The following is a 21,841-nucleotide window of genomic DNA, read 5'->3' as shown; positions in this document are numbered from 1 at the left end:
CAGCTATCAGGGGTAGTCGTTCATCCACACAAGGAAGACGATATGGTGGGTACTCACCCCGTGCCACCCTGTGGTTTTACTTACGAGACCATGGAGAGGACATGAGAAAATGGGATGGAAAATCTACCGCGACCCTAGAGGCACGGGTATGTGAGTTGCAAAAGAAAACAATCAGGAAAAAGGGATTCTCTGAAAAGTTTGCTGCTCCAACTTCCAGCAGACAGTCCTTCAAACACAGAAACGAAGAAGATTCTGACCAGGATTAGGGAGGCCCTGCCTCCAGCCAGGGGGAGGAAAGGGATAATCGAGTTTATTGGACTGTGTGGATTCGATGGCCTGCCACATCAGACGCACCGAAGTATAAGGCTTTAGTAGACACCGGTGCACAGTGTACTATAATGCCATCGAGCTATAAAGGACCAGAGCCCATCTATATTTGTGGAGTGACAGGGGGATCTCAGCAGTTGACTGTATTGGAAGCTGAAGTGAGTCTGACTGGGAATGAGTGGGAAAAGCACCGTATTGTGACTGGCCCGGATGCTCCATGTATCCTTGGCATAGACTATCTTAGAAGAGGATATTGCAAGGACCCAAAAGGGTTCCGGTGGGCTTTTGGTATAGCTGCCTTAGAGACAGAGGGCATTAAACAATTATCTACCTTGCCTGGTCTCTCAGAGGACCCCTCTGTTGTGGGGTTGCTGAGGGTCGAAGAACAGCAAGTGCCAATCGCTACCACAACTGTGCACCGGCGGCAATATCGCACTAACCGAGACTCCCTGATTCCCATCCATAAGCTAATTCGTCAATTGGAGAGCCAAGGAGTGATCAGCAAGACTCATTCACCTTTCAATAGTCCCATATGGCCAGTGCGAAAGTCTAATGGCGAGTGGAGACTAACAGTGGACTATCGTGGCCTGAACGAAGTGACGCCACCACTGAGTGCTGCAGTGCCGGACATGCTGGAACTCCAGTACGAACTTGAATCAAAGGCAGCCAAGTGGTACGCCACAATTGATATCGCTAATGCATTTTTCTCTATCCCTCTAGCAGCAGAGTGCAGGCCACAGTTTGCTTTCAATTGGAGGGGAGTCCAATATACTTGGAATCGGCTGCCCCAGGGGTGGAAACACAGCCCTACCATTTGCCATGGACTGATCCAGTCTGTGCTGGAGCAGGGGGAAGCTCCTGAACACCTGCAGTACATCGATGACATTGTGTGGGGTGACACAGCAGAGGAAGTTTTTGAGAAAGGGAAGAAAATAGTCCAAATCCTTCTGAAAGCCGGTTTTGCCATAAAACAAAATAAAGTCAAAGGACCTGCATGAGAGATCCAGTTTTTAGGAATAAAATGGCAAGATGGACGTCGTCAAATCCCAATGGATATGATCAACAAAATAACAGCTATGTCTCCACCAACTAACAAAAAAGAAACACAGACTTTCCTAGGTGTTGTGGGGTTTTGGAGAATGCACATCCCAAATTACAGTATGATTGTAAACCCGCTCTATCAAGTAACCCGTAAGAAGAATGAGTTTGAGCTGTCTTATTAAACTGTATTTATCTCAACTCATGGGCTTCACTTTCCATTTCTCTCCCCCGTCCCAGAGAGGGAGGGGGGAGGGTGAGTGAACGGCTGCGTGGTGTTTAGCTGCCGGCCGGGTTAAACCACGACAGTTCCAAATACAGAGCTAGTGAGGAGCAACATGTGTAAGCAAAAGCTGCCTGTAGAATATCCTTGGGGAAGCAGAGCTGAGGGTGTGATGTCTAGTTTTCTGCAATTGCAGGTAACCATGCATTAAATGTTAGGGCCAGTGTGGTTAGCTGAACTTACCTGAGTTATGTGACACATAAAGGCAAAGATTACTGTTTTTAGGCTCAGCTAAATGCAGAAACAAAGTAAGTTAGTTGTCCGTTTTCTGAAGTTCACTGTGACATCTGTGAACCTTACATAAATATTTACATTTATATGGACTCCTGTCAGTAACAGTGTCCAACAAACAGTGTCCAACAAACTAGATCTGTTCCACCAGCACATTTTTGTGTCCCTTACTTCAATATGAAATATTCTTTTAAATTTTAGTATGAAAACACCAGGAGCTGAAGAGCCTGCCTAGGTATGTGACTGTAGTTCGGACCTTAAGAAAATGCACAGAGCCTCAAACCAGCATATGCTGTAAAACTTAGGTCAGTTGAAGAAAGTAGAAAAACTCTTTTTGCTTAAGCAGTATCTCCAAAAACCGCAGTACTCAGAGTGAAAGTACCAGAATATGGTACAGGCTTTCAGACATTTATCACCAGCCAAGGCAACTTTAATTATTAAACCACATAATTGAAAATAAAGTACCCTGCCAATTCAGTAAAAGGATTCATCCCGTTGTCTCTTCTAAATTTAGGGAGACAGAACATCTGCTATGGAAATGCACAAACGTATCTGTTAATCTTAGTTGTGAGCCTTTATTCTGTTCTGCCTCTGTCTTATTTCAGTTCTGTTTTCCTCTTTTTAGTTCACATTTTTCTCAACTAATCCCTTACTTTTTTGGAAAAGTGACTTTCCTTAAACTTTTTCCTTTGTAAATCTGTTATCTCTACCATGCTTTACATTGTCTTTTGCTCTTCCCCTATTGCCTTGTAAATACATGTTGTCTTTCTCCTGTACATACCTCCTGGTACTTGGATTCTCATCTCTTCTACTTCTCTCACTTGCATTTCTTTATTCAGTTATGGACTCTTCCCTTCTCTCTCCTTCCAATCCCTTTCCATCCCCCACATCGGATTCTTACGTTTGCAGTGCTGGAATATATTGAAAAGTATGTTTTCCTCTCTCCCTCATCCTTTTAGTTACAAAAATATGCACTTAAGAATTCAAATATGCTTCTAAAAATAGTAAAAGGATAAAATGTTTGTTTCAGCTTTTCCAGTCTCTGCTGTATTAGAACTCGTGGGAGGAAAGCCCCATGAAGTCTATAACTAATTCAGTTGCATGGAAAAATATGAACAACACACACACACACACAAAAAATATATATACAGCCACAAAATATTTGTTTAAAAAAATGCAAATCTCACATGGATGGTGTAACATTTCACATCCTGCATCTTTTCACTTATGTGAAGGGGTTTATTGTATATTTCACAGTTGTCATGGATGGGATTAAAGACAATGTAACTTGATGTGAGATTAGTAGAAAACAGTTTTTCTAGGGAAAGTTTTAGAGAAGAAAGGAGGAATGAATTCTGAAAGCTGTGGTGAATGAGAAATTATTAGTGCAGGAAATGTCTGGTAGTTGTGAAGTCTTGGCATTTCCCATTGTCCAATAGACTCTTCCTCCCCAGCAAGTGAATTAGCATTATTTTTCAAAGCTTTTTGAATATTTCTGAAATGAAAACAAATGTACTGGGATTCTTTACATTTTGTACATAATATTGTTAATATCAAGTTTTAAATTACATCCAAAATTTCATCTGTAGATGTTTATGACATGATTACAAAAAGCATCACTCGTGATGCTCTAATACTATATAGCTTTATCTCAGGATATGGATTCCTGAAACTTTGTGTCCCAAATTTTATTGAACTAATTATTACAGTGCAGACAGCTTCTAAAAACAAACCTTCCCATCAGAGAGTATGTTATATAAAATAACTTCTCTACAGAGCAAGTTTTAGTATTTTCTTCCTGAAAGAATAAATGTTACAGTTTTGTTTCCTTACCTACAATCCCCTAAAATTACTGACTGCCTGTGATAAGTGTTTGGGGTGAATTATAGCCTTCCTCTGAGACTAGTAGCAATTAGATGTAATTAGGCAAAGTGCCGATTATCAGAAAGCCGCTAGTGCTAGCATAGGCCTCGTATGGGCATTGCATTTACACATGTGTATCTGTGATGGATTACATTTAGCAAGTATTTGCATTCTCTGATAATAAGGTGAGAAAATAGTGTCTTTGCCTTGTATCATCCTTCTGAATCTTTCACACTTTATGCTTTATGTCTTCCTGTCTTCCATCTGAAACCTATTGCATCGTCCTAGTACTTGTTCTATGAGCAAGCATATTGACAAGGCTAGCACAGTTCTCTCAGTCTTTGCTTATTGGAATATGAGCCTATCCTCTAAAATAATTTGTAAGCCTTTGAAAACATTGACTTGAAAGCCTCATTGGGAGTCTAAATTACATTTAAATGTATTCAGTGTTTAAGCTCATGATGAGAAGATTTCTCTCAACAGTAGAAAATCACAGACTTTCTCTGAATATAATTTAGCCCTTTTTTCTACAAATATTTGTGTGATTTGTCATGAATTTTCTAGCACCTCGATACTGTCTCTGTGCCAGTGCTGTTCCTCTGCTTCTCACCAGCAGCTTTCTAATGACGATCCCTTTTCCTTTTAATTAGTAGACACCTTCCTTATCATGTGATGACATGAACAATATGATTTGTTATTTCTTGAGGTTCCAGCTCACCAAACCACGGGAGAGGGCAGTACTTTATCAAACAGGGAAAAACATGTCCTTGCAGCAAATCTGCCTTTCTTGGGTGATTTCAGGACTCTTCATACTAAGGCTCATTTCAGAATCCCGTTTCATTTGTGGACGTTTGCTATGTTTTGTTTGCCTAAATACTGGTCCCTGCCTTGCTTTGTTGGAAGAAGAATAGATTAGACAGCTGATTCCCATCCTCTTCTTAATGGAATAATTCTTTGCAGATTAATAAATAACACACACTAAATCATGTTCGTATCAATGTAAATGTTTGACTGTACCATCAAGACTTATATCCCTTAGGAAAGTCAGGTGTCCAAGTTACTTCAAGGTTTTGCAAAATCAGTGAATACAGTGTAGTTTGTTTATTTGGTGAAGTGGTTTACAAGGTCAGTGTGACTGCAGATACTCCTGCCCATGCATCAGGAGAGTCATTTTAGGAGAACACTGCTCTCACTAGATCCAAAAACGCTCAAAACTCTCCTTTCCAAGAGATGTATCAGTATGCATTGTGTTCCTCATTAGTAGGTCCAGGTTTACTTCAGCAGAAAAGAGTGGAAACCAGCAGAGCTGTAAGGTAACCTATTTGATGATAAAATACATCAGCAACTTCAGGCCAAACTAATCTGCTGGAAGAATGGAAACATATAAGCTTGACTATGTTGCAGATAGAAACTTATGGTCATAATAATAATGAAAAGAAACTGTTTACGATGAAATGAGTAAACAAAGCTATTATATTGAGAAGTAACAGTAGAATCGATGACCAAAAATTCCCTACAGAAGAGTAAAGTCATTAAGTTCCCCAGCAGACATTTTTCTTAAATAGTTAAAGCAGCAGACAAATGGTCTGGTAGTTAACACACTTTTCTTAGCAGTAGAAAATATATGGAAACTGTAGCTCCACTATCACAAGAGGAAGGGATGGCAGCAGACCACTTCCTGAGTGTATCTTCTACTTCAGTTCTACTACAGATACTATTTAGGAAGGAATTTAGAGTCCAGATGCAAGTGATTAATTAATTTCTACAACATTATGAGAAAGATCATTATTATTTTAGTTTCGTTACTAGAAAACCTGTGCATGGGAAAGTTATGTGCCTTGCACAAGGCCACATTGCAGGTTAGTGACAGAGGCAAGGAAGTGTCTGCTCAGGCTCCTGTTCATATTTCATAAGACCAAGTTTCTTCTGATGGTGTTTCCTCACCTGGAAAATGTATGGAGATGCAGAGACCTGATCTCAGCATGATCAAACTTGATTGAGAGCCTGAGGTCCAATAAAAATATCAGCTAGCTTCTCCCAAGGAGCGTTTGAATGTTTAACCTGAATTAAATAGAGAACAGAAGAGGATGTAATGATGCTGCAATATACATCTCCGATGTGCCTGCATCTTCAGTATTGAGTGCAGTTGTGTTTTCATCATTCAGAAAGGTTCAGAGATTGATGACCACAGGGAATGATGACCAGAGGCTTGGAGCAGCTTCCCTGCAAGGGATCACTAAATAAACTGGGATTCTTCAGCCTGGAAGAGACAGCTGCATAGTATTAGCAGTCTCTGAAAGTATAAACCTCTCTTCCAGTACAAGAACTTAAGTCCAATAAAGCTGTTTGGACTGATACAGAAAATAAAAAGAGGAAAGTTCTAAACAGAGGTAATGCTGGAACTTACTAATGAGTCTGGCCTGAATGGGGGAGAAATCCCTTCAAAACTCCCACAGGGGGATTTTTGTAAGCTGAACACTATTCTTGTGGGTTTTTTTTTGAGGTGCACCAACTCTGCCTATTCTTTCCTTTTATGTCCTCCTGATGATAAACTAGACGTACTTGTCTGCTTGAAAAGGAGAGGGAATTTTTTTTTTTTTTAATCTTAAGTCACTTTCCAGTGGCTGGCTGAATTCTTCCTTAATAATTAATGCCTGAAAGGATTTTATCCAGTGTTTATTTAAATTGAAATACATGTATCTTTGTTGTCCATTATTGTAGAGCTGCATTACAATTCTGTGAGCATGCATTACCACTGTCTGATATTGTATTACAGGTATTGACTTGAGGTTAGTAATAGGAACGCGTTGCAAGGACTCTGTCTGAACTAAGATCTTGTGGGTGAGCCTCTGCTTGCTGTGTTTCAGCTTCGCATGCTACTAGGGTCTTCCACTGTAGTCAGCGGGGAGCTGCAACACAGAAGCTGCAAACATCAGGCAGATCTAATTCAATTTATTTATGTGTTTATTCCATCCGAGTCAAAACACAGAGCAGTAAGCCAACATTTTTCTTTGTTGCCTTGAAAAGCTTTTAATGCTATTTCAGCAACTAGTGTTGTACTCCGAGAAAATAAATCCTCTCACACTTTATTATGCAGCTCAATGCAGTGTACAATAGGTGCATAAGTTATTTGCTAAATGTTTTATGATTCAAATTATGGAAGTAATGAGCTTTTACATTTTGGCATGAGAGAGTAAAAGAACGGTGTGTACTACTTTGTAATGATATATGAAGAAAGCTCTTCTGAGTCCTCTATAATGACATGGAACAACAGGAAGATGAACCTGGATGAATGTGTAAATTAATCCAGACTAATTGTGACAATGAGCTTTATTTTATATTTTTTAGCTAAACTTTTTCAAGTCTCTTAGCCCGAAGATAAGATCTTAAATCTATAGTGAGGTAACTGAATAAAATAAGACTGATCTTCTCAAAGATGTCTTCTGTCAACTTCAGTGTCAGTCACAGAAACTAGCAGACTTTGCCACACCACCACATAGTAAGTATTGCTCTGCCTGTAGTATGAAAACTGTGTTTGCAGACATGCTCATGAGAGTTATATGATGGTATAGCTTATATATTCTGCTATCTATAAATGATTAGAAAGTGGAAGCAAGAGTGTGCCTATGTGTAGTATATGTAGATGCGTATTACATATATATTTACAATGTGTGTGTGTTATTTACATTTTATTTGGCCTTTATTGCCTAATTTCTTGGAATTCTTTGTAAATGACTCAAATTTACAAGTAAGTCCAGTCTCCTGGAAAACCCCAAGTATCCTGTTTCCTTTTAGAAGGAGTCAGTCTGTCATGGTGGCTCTGTAGAGGTATTTCTCTCTGCTTCCTTCCAGGAAAATCTGGAAGAAGTTTCCTAGCTAAAGCATGCTAATTTCGAACCATTTTGAATTTTTGAACGAGACTGGCTTTCATCCCCCAGGTATGTGGTGATACAACCATAAGTAGTTTGGTTGTGAAGTCAGTTGTCATCTCCCCCTTCATTTTTACTTTATTTTATAGCTTATAAATATCACATCCTGTTCTTCCTAGGGTGGAATCTTAGACAGATGTTGATATTATAAACTAAGATGTGATTAATTTTGCAAAACGCTGTGGTTTCATAATGAATCAAGACCATTGATAAAATAAACTGCAGTGAGTAGCATTTCCCTGATATGTTGTGTGTGGACATCACATACGCTGCGGTTTCATGAGATTAAAATGGAATGTGGCATCGTAGTGTATATATCTTCAGGGCCTGTATTGCTTACCATGGCACTGCTAAGGAGATGTGTAGATTATTGGTTAAGAATCATCTTCTCCACTCACAACCCAGTCATTGAAAGAATAAGTCTAAAACGTTAATACAAATGCAAAAGTACTAATACAAATGAACAACAAAAAATAGTCTAATGTAAGCATAGGCTTAAAATCCTGTAAATTAGACCCCATGCATACAGGCTGATGAGAACAGCGCAGCGCTCCTCAGTTGTGTGTGCAGCCTGCAGGTTGAGAACAAGCTACCAAACTGGGGCAGGAGGATGGAAGATTGTTAAATTTTAAAAATGAATTATATTAAAAGGAAAAAAAGGATTAGTGATTTGAATCAGCGATTTTTTGGAGAAAGCATGACCTTAGTATCAAATTGGGGATCGAGTTAAGGGGAGGGGAAGCAAACACAGTTTTGCAGCAAGCTGCTGGTGTCTCCTGCAGCACCAAAAGGGAGGATCTTGCAGCTGGGGCTGTGCGCACACCCCAGCGCATCAGCTCCCAGAGCAATTCTGCCCTTGCCTCAGCAAATGTCCCACGGAGGATCTCCCCATCCCTTCTCCTCTGCCACCTGCCTATCCCCCAAGTGACAGCAGCACCTGGCCACCTGCCCTTGGGCCAGCCTTGTCCACTGTTCCAACAGTGATACAGTTCCGTTTCACTGTAGCAAAAGTTGACTCAAATGCAGCGTGTGGCAGCGTAGGAAATGAATGTAAATGTTTCTTATGCAAATTGATAGAGGTTTTGGTTTAATAATGAGTGAGTTGTTAATCATCTTCTCTAGGGCAGCTGGTGGACTGCTCTTAGTTCTTCTCAAAATCATTAGAGGCTTAATAAAGAGTTATCCCATCTCTTTTTTCAGCATTTTTCTTTTCCACTCAATAATCATTCGAAGTACACCTTCGTATTTCTTTCATGTGCCACACACTTTAAATAAAACAGCTTTCTGTCACATCAGTCAGGTCTGCAGTGATTTGAAATAATGATTTAAGTTGTTTTCCTGAATCTGGACACTGTGCCTGCAGGACAAAGCATTGCACTGTATCCAAACAGGATTATTCTAGCAAAAGCTGAGCATAGTAAGAAAATGAAAACTATATCGCAACGTGTTCATTAGTTCGATGCAAATACAGGCATGGTTGCATTTAACTGTTAGGATGCATTTTTTAAAATCTCAAGCTGTTTGATAAGGCAGCTGAACTTGAGAACAGTCTTTCTCATAACCTCTGCTCCCTCCTATGCAAACACAAAAGCAGGAACAGCCTGCTTCTTGAAATGGTCAGTGCAGTGGTGGAGGGCCAGTGGCGTGGCGTGGTGCCAGCATCAATGACCATGCAGTGGGGGATTGCCTAAGAAGTCTGCCCTTTGTCCCCACTCAGCTGGGATCTCAGAGCAGCACCTTTGTGTTCTGGAGAGTACAAGGTCTCTGTAAGCCTGCTGAGGGAAAGGGGTTGCCAGCCAAAAAGGCTTCACTGTGTGCAGGGTATGGTAACGTGCCATTCTGAATAATGCATATCCCAAACAGAGATATGGTAGCGCATTGTCAGCTGTGGCAATGAATGGTGTATCTCCAGGTACTTAGCTGAGCTGCCTGTGAGCCTCCTATTAAAATCCTTTAAGAATATGCCCAGGTTAAAAATATATGTTACCGTTTAACCACAGTGTTTCCTTTTAAACTTTTTAACTAGTGATGATCACTAGACAGTTAAAAATATTTGTGTCAATGATGACATCTGATTGATGTATTTAGATTTGTGTCAGCACATCAGTAAGTCAGATGCTGCAAATAAAACCTTGAGCAAGGCAAGGAAATAATAAAACCTGTAGGGGGATAGCATCAGTTGCAGGGTTATCAAGAGCAAAGCTGTGAAAAGAGTGTATGCTCATAGAAATGAAGTATAGAAAATATGAAGGTTGGAAGAAGCCTTCATGCTCAAGGGCCAAACTGAGTATTAGGGGATTTCAGGGCTCCTTTTCCATGTAAAAGGTTCAATTTTCAGTTAATCCATCTGCTGGCAAACATATGAAACCTACCAAAATTATCTATAAATTAGGCAGATTTTCTTAAATCTATATGTCTGGCAAATTTTTCCAGAAGGTGAGAGAGAGATCAACGGTGGCAGAGCATTTTTATTTCTGTTTCTGCCATCCAGCCACAGGTGGGGACCAGAGGTTGTGCATGACTGGCTGTGCTTCATGAAGGGAAAGCTCAGGTTCCAAAAGCTGGGGGTCAGTGACAGGTCTGTGACAAAAGCTAGGGGGCTTCCTCCTGGGACACGGGGGCATCATGCTATCCATCCTTGATGCTGAGCCTTTCAGGAGGTGAAGGGGACATTTCTTGGCAAATACTTCAAAGTGGTAATTGGTGCAGAGACACTGCATAAGCCACAGTTGCTGGCAAAGCTTCAACTGAAATTTTGCTCAGTAAAACTTAAGCAGAGAGGAGTAAAAGGTGGCTGTAAAAGTGCCTTTTGCCTCTTGTGATTCTTGGGGATGGATGCTGGGGGTTGTTTCACCCCTTGACACAAATCAGTGTCCTTCAGGGTATTTTCATTTTTCCTGGTTTGTTACAGCCCCGGCAGGATTGCTCTGCTGAGCAGAAACCACTGGTGCCATAGAACACACCTGCTTGTGGGAATGGCTTAAGCACAACAAGTAGGCCCATGTGGAACAGGAGTTGCACAGAGTTGGGAGGACACGGGAAAAGTGACAAAGCTGAATCTATATTTGGCTGCTTGTCATCTTCTTCAGAACTGCTAGTCATCAGGCTGCAGCATCCTCTGTGCTACCAAACAAAACCAGACAGTGAAACAAAATAGAGCATTTTCCCTCTCACCCTGGAAGTATTTCAAACCAGATCTCAAATTGTTTACCCAAGTTTGCCTTCACATCCTTATGTGCATGCAAGAGCTGGATGCAAGCATCCCATCTGAAGTCACATGGTAGCATGATTGGGAGATAAGAATACACAAGCTTTTACAATTATTGAATTAGGAATAGCAAAACTTTCCAAAACATGTCTTTTTTCAATGCATCTCATCTTACCATCTGTTTTTCCGTGCAGTTCTCCCTGTCTGCAGCAGCTGTGACCTACAGCAACAGGTACATGAAACTTCATGAGAACTGTCTGCTAATGTCACCATACTGACCTGAAACCTTTGCCCTCACATCGTTTCTCTTTCCCGTCTCTGCTTGCTTAAAATTGCAGTTGCAAGTCCAGTCCTTGCCAGAGCCTCTGATACCTGCTGCGTTCTGGTGGTGAGTGCTCCAGGTGTTACCTCACTTCTTCAGTGCCTTTCTTCAGGTAAAGGTGCATATTTTAACCCCTCCTCTATTTCCTGGCAAATGTCTGAACAACCCAGAGTGACACCATGGTCATCATCATCAGTTCTTGGCCACCAGAACAGATGGGTTTATTTTTGCTTCCCTGGCTTCAGTGATGGGAGGCTGGGCTCAGTCCTGGACTCCTGAATGGCACGGTGCCTGTATTCCTTGCCTGCCAGCAGAAGCCTTGGCTCTCCTCTTTCTTGTTGACTCTGATGGGATCTCTGGGTCCTCTCCTTCCCACAGTACGAGCGAGGCAGTGAGGTGACAGTAAAGTACTGGAACAGCAGATAAAAGGCTCTGGCTATATTTATGGAGTGCTATAGATAAGTAACCCACTCTGCTGTCAGCATCTAGAGAAACAGCAAATAAAGTATACATACCCCTTGCTTTGATGTGATGAAATCTCCAGAGGACATTTACTTCAGTGGCATTCCCAGTGCAGCTGTAGCCAAGTTTTTCAGTGGAAAATGTACAATTTTCATGTCTCTATACATTGCTTTAAAAATATCACTATGGCTGACTTCTGTATGCTAGACAATTCCATGGTCTGAAAGCTGTTTTTTCCAAAGTGTTATTAAAATCATCTTAACCATTTTTGTTGGAATGGGAAAAATTAATAGTTATTTTGTGGTTTCATACACAACATTAAAACAACAGTCTGGTTTTCATTTAAACCAATAAAAGTACGGAAATTCAAAATGAAAGCTCTGTTCATGTCCTCAGATCAACTTGTTGTCCTTGTTAAGACATAAAAAGGATGAAACAAGCAAGAAACATCAGTCATCATACAAATCAGTTCAGGTTTTTGTTGTTTGATTTCAAACTTGACATCACTTTGTTGCCTGTCTTCTCAAGCTATGTAAAATTCCTCTTCCCTGTAAATTTGCAGTAGTTTAGAATCCAGTGAACTACAGGGTGGCTTTTTTTTTTTTTTTTTAAACTAAGCAATAATTAAGTGAATTGGTTAGCAAACATACATCAGCAAATGAATTAATAAAATTTTTAATTTTGTGTTATAAAGCTGCATGCTTTGGACAATGTGTCTTTGGCGAGGAGGCACTGGGGAATTCCCCACAGATAACTCCCCCTGGAGATGCCGGGACCAGACCCTGTTCCCAGGGGTGCAGTGAGAGCACCGGAGGCACTGGTACACCCCAAGCAGCCCGGGAATTGCCTGAACTCAGCTGTGACTCCATGCACATTTAGACACGGTGCACCTGAATGTGCACAATGCAGATTGATACTGGCCAGAACTGCAAAAGCTTGTTTGTGGAAGTGGAGAGAGGAAAACGGTGTAGTGTGCTTCTTGTGTAAGGTAGAGGGTAGAGGGTGGGTGGGTAATGTTGCAGCACCACCTTTTTGTTTCCGTCCCATTTCTTGGGACTGGTTCCCTTCAGTCTCTGGCTTATCTGTGGGGTCAGGCCCCACCACACTGAGTGTCAAACAACTTGTCCTGTTCAACCTGTCCCATAGAGCAGAACTGAGTCTGAGGAGAACCCAGTCTGTGGTTCATTTTTGTCCATGACCAGCGAGTAGCTACCACTGTCCCTGAAAGCCTATGAACTGTTCCATCACCCCATGACTTCAAAAAAATGACTTCTTCCAAAACCTGTTCCTTCCCTTGCTGTGAACAAGCCATCCTAGCTGTTCACAGCCCTGTGGTCTGTCAAGTCACTGCTCCATGACTGTGCTTGGTGCCTGCTCTCTGAAAACTGCCTGCCCTCCCCCTTCTTCCCTCTGTTGGGAGCTTGCTCAGCTGGGTTTGTTGCCTTCCTTCATCTGCTTACACCAGCATTCCCCTGCCAAGCTCCACATGCACATATGTACTTCAGGTCAATGGAATTGTTCCTTATCTTTGATGACTGCACCAGTGTTCATCATCTATCCCCAGTGATCTTCTGCAACTTCATAGCCTGTGAAGACAGGTCCGTAAAGTGCCATTGAATCTTAAATGAGTTGCTTAGAGTCAACTGGCTGGCCAAGCTTTGGCAATGCTTAGGTTGTGAAGGTTGTGTTGTACCTGCTGAAGTGCTCCATGTGACAAACCATGCACAAGCAAATTTTAGCCCACTGGTATGTTCCTATGCAGCAGCGAAGATGCGCTGCTGACCAGGGGTGGGATAGGGATCGAGGCAGCTCTCAGCATCTGCTGGGCAATGCAGTCCCCAGGCCAGGCAGTTCACATCTATCTCAGATGCGTTCCCACATTGCAAAGGTTTCTGTGTGCATTACGGGCCCTTCAGGAGCTGAAAGAAAGCTGTGGAAGAGGGGAAGGATGGAAGAAGAAGGAGATGACAGCCTGTGGGAGACTTACAGCACTAAGGAAGCCTGGCACCCAGTAGCCAAGGGCTGCAAGCACACAGCTGCCAGTGTCCAGGTGAATGTAAAAGCAGTAAACGGCATAAAAAGCTGGGATGGGAGCCAGTGCTCTGCTGCAGCCCAGGGTGGCTCTACCAGGCTGCACTGGAGTCCCTGCACAGCCAGGAGATGTCAGTGTGCTGGGTCCTAGGGGAGCAGCTGGCCTGGAGGAAGGCAGAATGCACCATGGAAGGGCTTTCAGCGCTGATGATCCAGGCAACATGTGCAGACAGGAAGTCCACATGATGGTTCCTCAGCTAGGACATGATCAAGGTCAAGTGAGAAGAAATGTCTTTGAAGAGCACCTCTTGCAACAGCCATTTCTTGTTCTTTCTTGAGTGTGTTGTATGGGGTCATTCTTCCTTGGACAGCGTGTGTGTTTGTGTACGCTGCAGAAGCCCATTCAAGGCAGTTCCTGAGGTCCATGAGGAGGAATGATCTACTGGGAGGTGTCCCTGCCCATGATCTTTAAGGTCCCTCACAACCTAAACTATTTGGTGATTCCATGATTCTGTGAATGGATCCTCCTTGAAAAGATCTAAGTATAGGAGCAGATGTCTCCACACCTACTCAGAGAGGGAATTGAACCAGAGAAGGAAGAGTGGTTTCTTCAAAGCCCATTTTGATCAGCTAGTCTTGTCTCCTGGGGCAGGCCTGTCTTTTGGCTTCCTCTGGCAACTCTACCACCACCTCTAGTGCCACATGCCTTATTTCTCCTCCTTTCCCCTCCTGGATCATGGCTGGATCGTTGCTTTTATCTGCCCCCCATGTTTCTCTGTCCCCAAAAGTATTTATGTTAAAATTCATGAAATGAATTCATGAAATGAATGAAATGAAATTCATGAAATGAATTCATGAAATTCATGAAATGAATTCATGAAATGAATCTGCAGGTTTTTGGGGGTTATTTCAAGGTTTATTTCAGAAGGGACTTGGGATGGCATCTGAATTCGATCCTCTGGCATGCTGGTGATTAGGTAAAGCCTGTGTGGGTGCAGAGGTGGTGATGGGGTGGGGGAGACCAGCCAGGAACATGAGTTAGGATCAACAGCACTCTGACATAAGGTCACATCAAGAGAGAGAGCAGAAAGCTGCCTCTTGGGTTAGTCATCTTCATGATGTGGAGAGGAATAGAGTGGAGACATTACAGAAAAAAAATAACAGCTAGAGAAACACAGGGATGGAGCAGATACCCCATGGTCCCACATGACATCGTGATCTCCAAACTGGAGAGAGATGGATTTGATGGGTAGACCATTCAGTGGATAAGGAATTGGCTTGAAGGTCATACCCAGAGAGTGGTGGTCAATGGCTCTGTGCCCAGGTGGAGGCCTGTGACAAATGGTGTCTCCCAGGGGTCTGTCCAGGGACCAGTGCTGTTTAACATCTGTATCAATGACATAGACGATGGAATCAAGTGCACCCTCAGCAAGTTTGCAGATGACACCCAGCTGAGTGGTGCAGTTGATACAAAAGAAGGAAGGGATGCCATCCAAAGGGACCTGAACAAGCTTGAGAAGTGGGCCCATGTGAACTGAATGAGGTTCAACAAGTCCAAGTGCAAGGTGTTGCACCTGGGTCGGGGCAATCCTGGACAGGAGGACAGACCGGGAGAAGAACTAATTGAGAGCAGCCCTGTAGAGGAAGAGTTGGGAATTTTAGAGGACAAAAAGCTTGACATGAGCCAGCAGTGCATGCTTGCAACCCAAAGGCCAACTGCATCCTGGGCTGCATCAATAGAGGAGTGGCCAGTAGATAAGGGAGGTGATTGTCCCCCTCTGCTCTGCCCTCATGATGCCCCACCTGGAGTCCTGCATCCACATTTGGGGCCCCCAGCACAAGAAGGAGGTGGGTCCAGAGAAGGGCCATGAAGATGATCAGAGGGCTGGAACGAAGAAAGGCTGAGAGAGCTGGGGCTGTTCAGGCAAAAGATCAGAAGGCTTCAGGGTGACCTCATTGCAGCTTTTCAATACTTAAAGGAGGCTTATAAAAAAGGTGGAGAGCAACTTTTTGCTTGGGCAGATAATGACAGGACAAGGGGGAATGGTTTTAAACTAAAAGAGGGGAGATTTAGATTAGAGGTTGGGAGGAAATTCTTCCATCAGAGGGTGGTGAGGCACTGCCACAGGTTGCCCGGAGAGGTTGTGGATGCCCCATCCCTGGAGGTTTTTTAGGCCAGGTTAGATGGGGCCCTGAGCAACCTGATCTAGTGGGTGGCGTCCCTGCCTATGGCAGGGGCTTGGAACCAGATGGTCTTTGAGGTCCCTTTCAACCGGAGTCATTCTATGTCTCTATGACTATGACTCTATGATTCTGTGATTCTATGATATGCTCTGTTCAAGTGTCTGTGCCAGCAAACTTGAAGCTGGGATGTGGCCATGCCAGTTTGAGATGGCTGCACCCTTGAGTTTGCTATCAGGTGCTGGAGAACGGTCTCTTTACATTTATTAGTATAAACACAGCCCCTGCATGTTAAAACAGCAGCCAGACCCCTGCCATGTTTTCTACAGTATTAAAGAGAGTCAGCCTTGATGCTGCTTGAAAAGCAAGCACACCAGTAGCAGTGGGAATGGACCTTGATGCAGACCAGTGGTGTGTAGGCTTTAAATTCAGTGGCAATTGTTGCAAGGACCTCTCAATGTGAATGAATGTATTCTCAGATGTGCATCCCACAGGAAAACACTATGCCAGCACTGCTGGATGCCTGCCCCTGGCAGGCATGGCATGACTCAGGAGTCCCTACGTTACGGCTCCAAACACAGAGGTTCTGGCAAGTTGCAGCAGTACCCAAGGATGGAGTCCCCCTTGAGGACCATGTTAGTTACTGTCGTGGTTCCGCTTGAGTGGGCAGCCGAGCTCCACCACAGCCGCTCTCTCACTCCCCCTCCTCAAAGAGGAATGGGGAGAAAATATGTGAAAAGGGCTCAAGGGTTGAGATAAGGACGAGAAAATCACGCAATAATTATTGTAACGGGCAAAACAGACTCAGCATAAGAAGATAGTAAGATTTATTGCTCATTACTAACAAGCTAGAGAAGTGAGAAACAAAGGAAAGAAACCAAAAGCACCTTCCCCCCCATCCACCCTCTTCCACCTCCTCCCCCCGAGCGGCGCAGGAGAACAGGGGAATGGGGATTATGGTCAGTCTACAGCACTTCTTCTCTCCTTCTTGGTCACTCTCGTCCCCTGTGCTGTGGGGTCCCACCCACGGGATGCAGTCCTTGATGAACTGATCCGGCGTGGGCTTCCCACAGGCAGCAGCTCTTCCAGAACTGCTCCAGATATGGGTCCGTACCACGGGGTCCATCCCTCAGGAGAAAACTGCTCCAACCTGGCTCCCCTACGGGCAGCATCTCCTGCCAGGTCACCTGCTCCTGTGTGGTCTCCTCTCCACGGGCTACAGGTCCAGCCCGGAATCTGCTCTGGCAGGGGTCTTCCACAGGCGGCAGCCTCCGTCGGTGCAGGGCCACCTGCTCCACCGTGGTCTCCTCCACGGGCTGCAGCGTGGAACCCTGCTCCACCGTGGTACTCCATGGGCTGCAGGGGGACATCCTGCTTCACCATGGTCCTCACCACAGGCCGCAGGGGACTTCTGCTCTGGTGCCTGGAGCACCTCTCCCCCTCCTTCTACACTGACCTTGGCGCGTGCAAGGCTGTTTCTCACTCCCTTCACTCTCCCGGCTGCTGTGTGGTGCAGTGGTTTTTTCCCCGTCTTAAATATGCTCTCACAGAGGCGCAAAACAACATCGCTTATTGGCTCAGCTCTGGAAAACAATGGGGCCCTTCCCAAACATGGGGCAGCTTCTAGATCTTTCTCACAGAAACCACCCCTATGGCCCTCTGCTACCAAAACCTTGCCATGTAAACCCACTACAGTTACCCAGCATGGGACTTCAGAATCATAGAATCGTTTAGGTCAGAAAAGACCTCTAGTCCAACAACTAGACGTCCAAAAACATCCAGTTGGAAAAGACATCAAGTCCAACTGTTACCCTAGCACTGTCTAGTCTACCACTAACCCCTGTCCCTAAGCACCACATCTACATGTCTTTTGAGTATCTCCAGGGATGGTGACTCAGCTGCTTCCATGAGCAGCCTACTTTTCTCTACGTGTGGTGGTTTTACCTTGCTAGGCAGCTGAACTCCACCACAACCGCTCTCTCACTCCCTCTCCTCAGAAAAGGAGGGGAAGAAGAAAAGGAAAGAAACAACTCACAGGTTGAGATAGGGATAATTTAATTAAGGGAAAAATAATTATCAAGAGAACATTATTATTAAATAATTTAACTAAAGGGAAAGCGGAAACAGGAAAAAAAAAAAAAAAAAGAAAAAAGAAAAGGCCATGTGGAAGCACAGAGGAAAGAAATTACTCTCTACTTCTCACCAACGAGCAATGCTCAACCATGTCCTTGAAGCAGGGCCTCAACGCATGTAGCCGTTGTTTGGGTGTGCAGACATTTTCACGAGAACCCTGATCATGACAGGGCTGATCCCTGATGCATTCCCTATGTGGTTTGCTGCCTGTCAGAAGTGCACCAGTGGATATAGCCATCAGTTGTTAATTTCATCATACAACACATTCATCATGTCAGGCTTGGCTAAATTTCACATCAAATTAAGCACCTTGATTGGTCTTTTGTTTCTTGATATTGAATCTCTAAACAAGCTGATAGGGATTGTAGTTTCATGTACGAGTGTGAGACCTCCATGATGTTGTGTTCTTGCCTCTGCTATTCCAGCTCTCAGATGCTTTGGCCATCCGTGTTGTAGTACAAAGAGAGATGTGGTACCTAACTCCACGATTGGTCAAACTGAAGTGTTCTTCTTTGGCATGAAATAAAAGAGTATTTGAATGCACAGTGGGGCTAAAACTACTTTGGGCAGTGTTTTATGGAGACTAGAAAATTGAAGCAAAAAGCATATCTTACTGTAATTTGAAGATAGGAGAGTTAATCACATGAAGAAATGGATTCATAATTGTTCTGAAATTTTCTTAACTACCTTAAAATGCTTTCAGCTGAAGTAACTGGACTTCACTTTGAACCCTTTGTGAGGTCTTCTCCTTTCTGAGACTTTGTCGGGTTGTCCCCACAGACAGATACTGTGTTGAATATATATATATATTTAGGATAAATTCTTCACTTGTTTTCAATCACTAATATTCTAATAGTCTGGATATTTCACTATAATCCAAAAATACAGTGCTAAAGTGCTATGCTGTAGAGATTTTTTCCTTCATTTGAATTGCAACATAGAAGTTGCAGGGTGACTATTTTTCCCAGAAATTCAAGAGTGCTATGTTCTGTTCAGCCTGGAAAAGAGGAGGCTGAGGGGAGACCTCATCATGGTCTACAGCTTCCTCACGAGAGGGAGTGGAGGGGAAGGCACTGCTCTATTCTCCTTAGTCACCAGTGATAGCACCCGCGGGAATGGTATCAAGCTGCGGCAGGGGAGGTTCAGCGTGGATATCAGGAAGAGGTTCTTCACTGAGAGGGTGGCTGCTCACTGGAACAGGCTTCCCAGGGAAGCAGTCACTGCACCGAGCTTGTTGGAGTTTAAGAAGCGTTTGGACTGTGCTCTTAGTCACATGGTCTGAATTTTTGGGTAGACGTGTGTGGTGCCAGGAGTTGGACTTGATGATCCTTATGGGTCCCTTCCAACTCAGGATATTCTATGATTCTATGATTTTTTGATGAAATTGTGCATTCACTTTATGTAGTAGGGACAAACTGTGACCTCTGACTCCCACCAAGAAATATGTATTCACCTTTTGAGGAAAGATTTGAGAAAAAGTCACCTATCATCAAATTTCTAATCAGAGGTGACTAGTGGAGAGATTCCACCCACCAACCAACCAACCACCACCAGATGGAGGAAGATTGCACCAGAAGGGGCTATGTTACATAATGTGCCATTAAAACTTCATGAAGAGGTGTCCCAGAAAAAGTATTGCAAAACACTAGGCTTAGTATTAGATTCTTTGTTTTAGCAGCCTGGGCATTTTCAGGAAGGAGTAAGCTTAACCACAGGATTCATACATTTAATGTTCTGAGAGAAAAGGAATTGTCTGAATTGTGTTTGGTTTTTTGTTTTTGTTTTTGTTTCTCCCACAGTAATTAATGAAAGGCAAAAGCAGCAACTGGAAGCTACAAACTACTCATCCCGCTACGCTCTGGGACTTTTTTATGAAGCTGGTGTGTGTATTGATGTCCCCTGGGCTGCAAAGTACATCACCGATAATCCCTGCATACGCTTCATCTCCATCGATAATAAGAAACGCAATATAGGTCAGTGCTCCCATTATTTCCTTTAAAGATAGTGACAATAGAGGGTGTAGATCATGAAAAATGCTGTTTAATTGAGTGTTGCTATTCTGAACAGAGCAAGTATTTAACTCCAAGCTGCAGTGGATAGCAATTTATGTCACATTTGGCCTGTAATAAAATACACAATGAAAAGGGGAAGGTCCTCAGAAAATCATCACCCAGCACATGGTTTACGTTACTTCATTTATGAAACCAGTGTCAGGGGATTCAAAACATCAAAATGTTGTTATTCCAAGAAAGAACTGGAGTTCCTTTGTTTAAACGTTGATTCACATACATGCCAATTTATCTCCCGTCATCCATTACTTTACAACTCCTGTTCTTTCCACTGAGCATGTTTGGAAGTAGTAACAAGTTATATAATTGAGGCTGTTCAGCCTAATTCACAGTTAGCTAGTTTGCTTTTATAATGACGGAAAATCCTTGAAATGGCTGCACGTTGTACAGCTGCTCGGTAAAGTTTGGAGAACATCCCACAACTCAGACACTTCTCATCTGTTTCTTGAAGGTGGCAGTGAAATAGCTATATGTTTTATTTATTAAATGTACTTCAGATACTAAACAGTCTGCTAAGTATGTTGGCATAGAGTATCTCAGGAATATCTGCTAGCATTTGAGTTTAATCAAGTAAGTTAGGAACTTAAAATTCTTCCCAATTCTATTACTTGCTCACATTGTGATGGTTACCAAGTTTAGCCACATTAGTGAAGTGGGGATGAAAACTTCTCCACCTTTGAAGTGCTATGATGCACTGCCACAGACTAAGGAAAGATTTCCATAATCTTATGCTGCTTAATGCAAGGGATAGTTTTTACACATTATGAAATTCACTGTGCTAAAGCATGTTTCAAGTTAGACCTAGGAAACTTCTGTTTCTAGTCTTCCTTGTTCAGTCAGGATTCACTGTAGTCCATAAACACCAGTGGTGTTAGTACCTGTTGGCAGGGCACTGCAAACCGTGCCTGTCACCCTTATATCCAAACACGCACGCTGTTTCAGGCGTTGGGTACACATGATGAGAGCAATCTCTTCTCCCACTCAGAGCAGGACCATGCGAACACAATATCAGAGCAGCTGCACCTCGTCTAGCTTATTTTTTTATTTTTTTTTAAAGCAGGATGCAGATACCCCACATCTCTGGGCACCTTTCCCAGGGCTGCACCTCCACTGGGGAAAGAGGTGTTTCTTCATCTGCAGTCTGAACTTCCCAAGGGTCAGCCTGTGGATATTGCAGCTTATGTCGAATGCCCTTGCCAGTCAGAATTGCAGTGATTCAGGTTGGAAGATTGTCTGGAGATTGTCTGGTCCTGCCTCCCCTCAAGGTTTGAAGTTAGATACAACTGCAAAGTTGGATTATGTTGCTCAAGGCCCTGGCCTTTGAATATCTTCAGGGATGGAGATGTAGTGGGGCTGCAGTACTACTACTGCAAAGGCACGCTGATGACTTCTGAACCATATGGACAACAAGTCCTTGTCTGCAGAGCTGCTTTCTGTTCCCTTAGTCTCAGCACGTAGTATTGCATGGGCCAGCCCCCTTTCAGTTGCAGGGCTTCACGTTTTCCTTTGTTAAACTTCATCCTCTACTGTAGGGTCCCTCCACTGGATGCAGTCCTTCCTGAACTGTTCTATACAGGCCTGTACCACAGGGTGCAACCCTTCAGCACAGGACTGCTCCAGCATGGGTCCCTCATGAGATGCAGCTCTGGCCACGAACCTGATCCACTGTGGGCTCCTCCACGGGCTGCAGCATGGAGATCTGCTCTGCCATGGGACCCATGGGCTGCAGAAGGACAGCCGGCTCCACCAGGGACCTCTCCTCTC

At 43.5% G+C, this 21,841-nt stretch overlaps 1 protein-coding gene across 2 annotated transcripts in view; it reads left to right on the top strand.

The window, feature by feature from the left end:
• The window catches only part of RNLS (renalase, FAD dependent amine oxidase), a gene marked incomplete at its 5' end in the record, with an annotated part of 82,761 nt that overhangs the window by 39,497 nt on the left and 21,423 nt on the right, over window positions 1-21,841 (top strand). Inside the window, one exon of one of the 2 annotated variants that reach the window (XM_084290037.1) lies at window positions 19,808-19,981. The exons of the other annotated variant lie outside the window; for it this stretch is intronic. Within the exon in view, the coding sequence (XP_084146163.1) occupies window positions 19,808-19,981 (174 nt within the window). The remainder of the gene's footprint in view (window positions 1-19,807; window positions 19,982-21,841) is intronic. 2 annotated transcript variants of the gene reach the window in all.

The sequence above is a fragment of the Netta rufina genome (genome assembly GCF_964035555.1).
Source record: "Netta rufina genome assembly, chromosome: 7".
Taxonomy (NCBI): domain Eukaryota; kingdom Metazoa; phylum Chordata; class Aves; order Anseriformes; family Anatidae; genus Netta; species Netta rufina.
The sequence above is the reverse complement of the archived record's forward strand: the minus strand, read 5'-3'. Positions and strand labels throughout refer to the sequence as shown.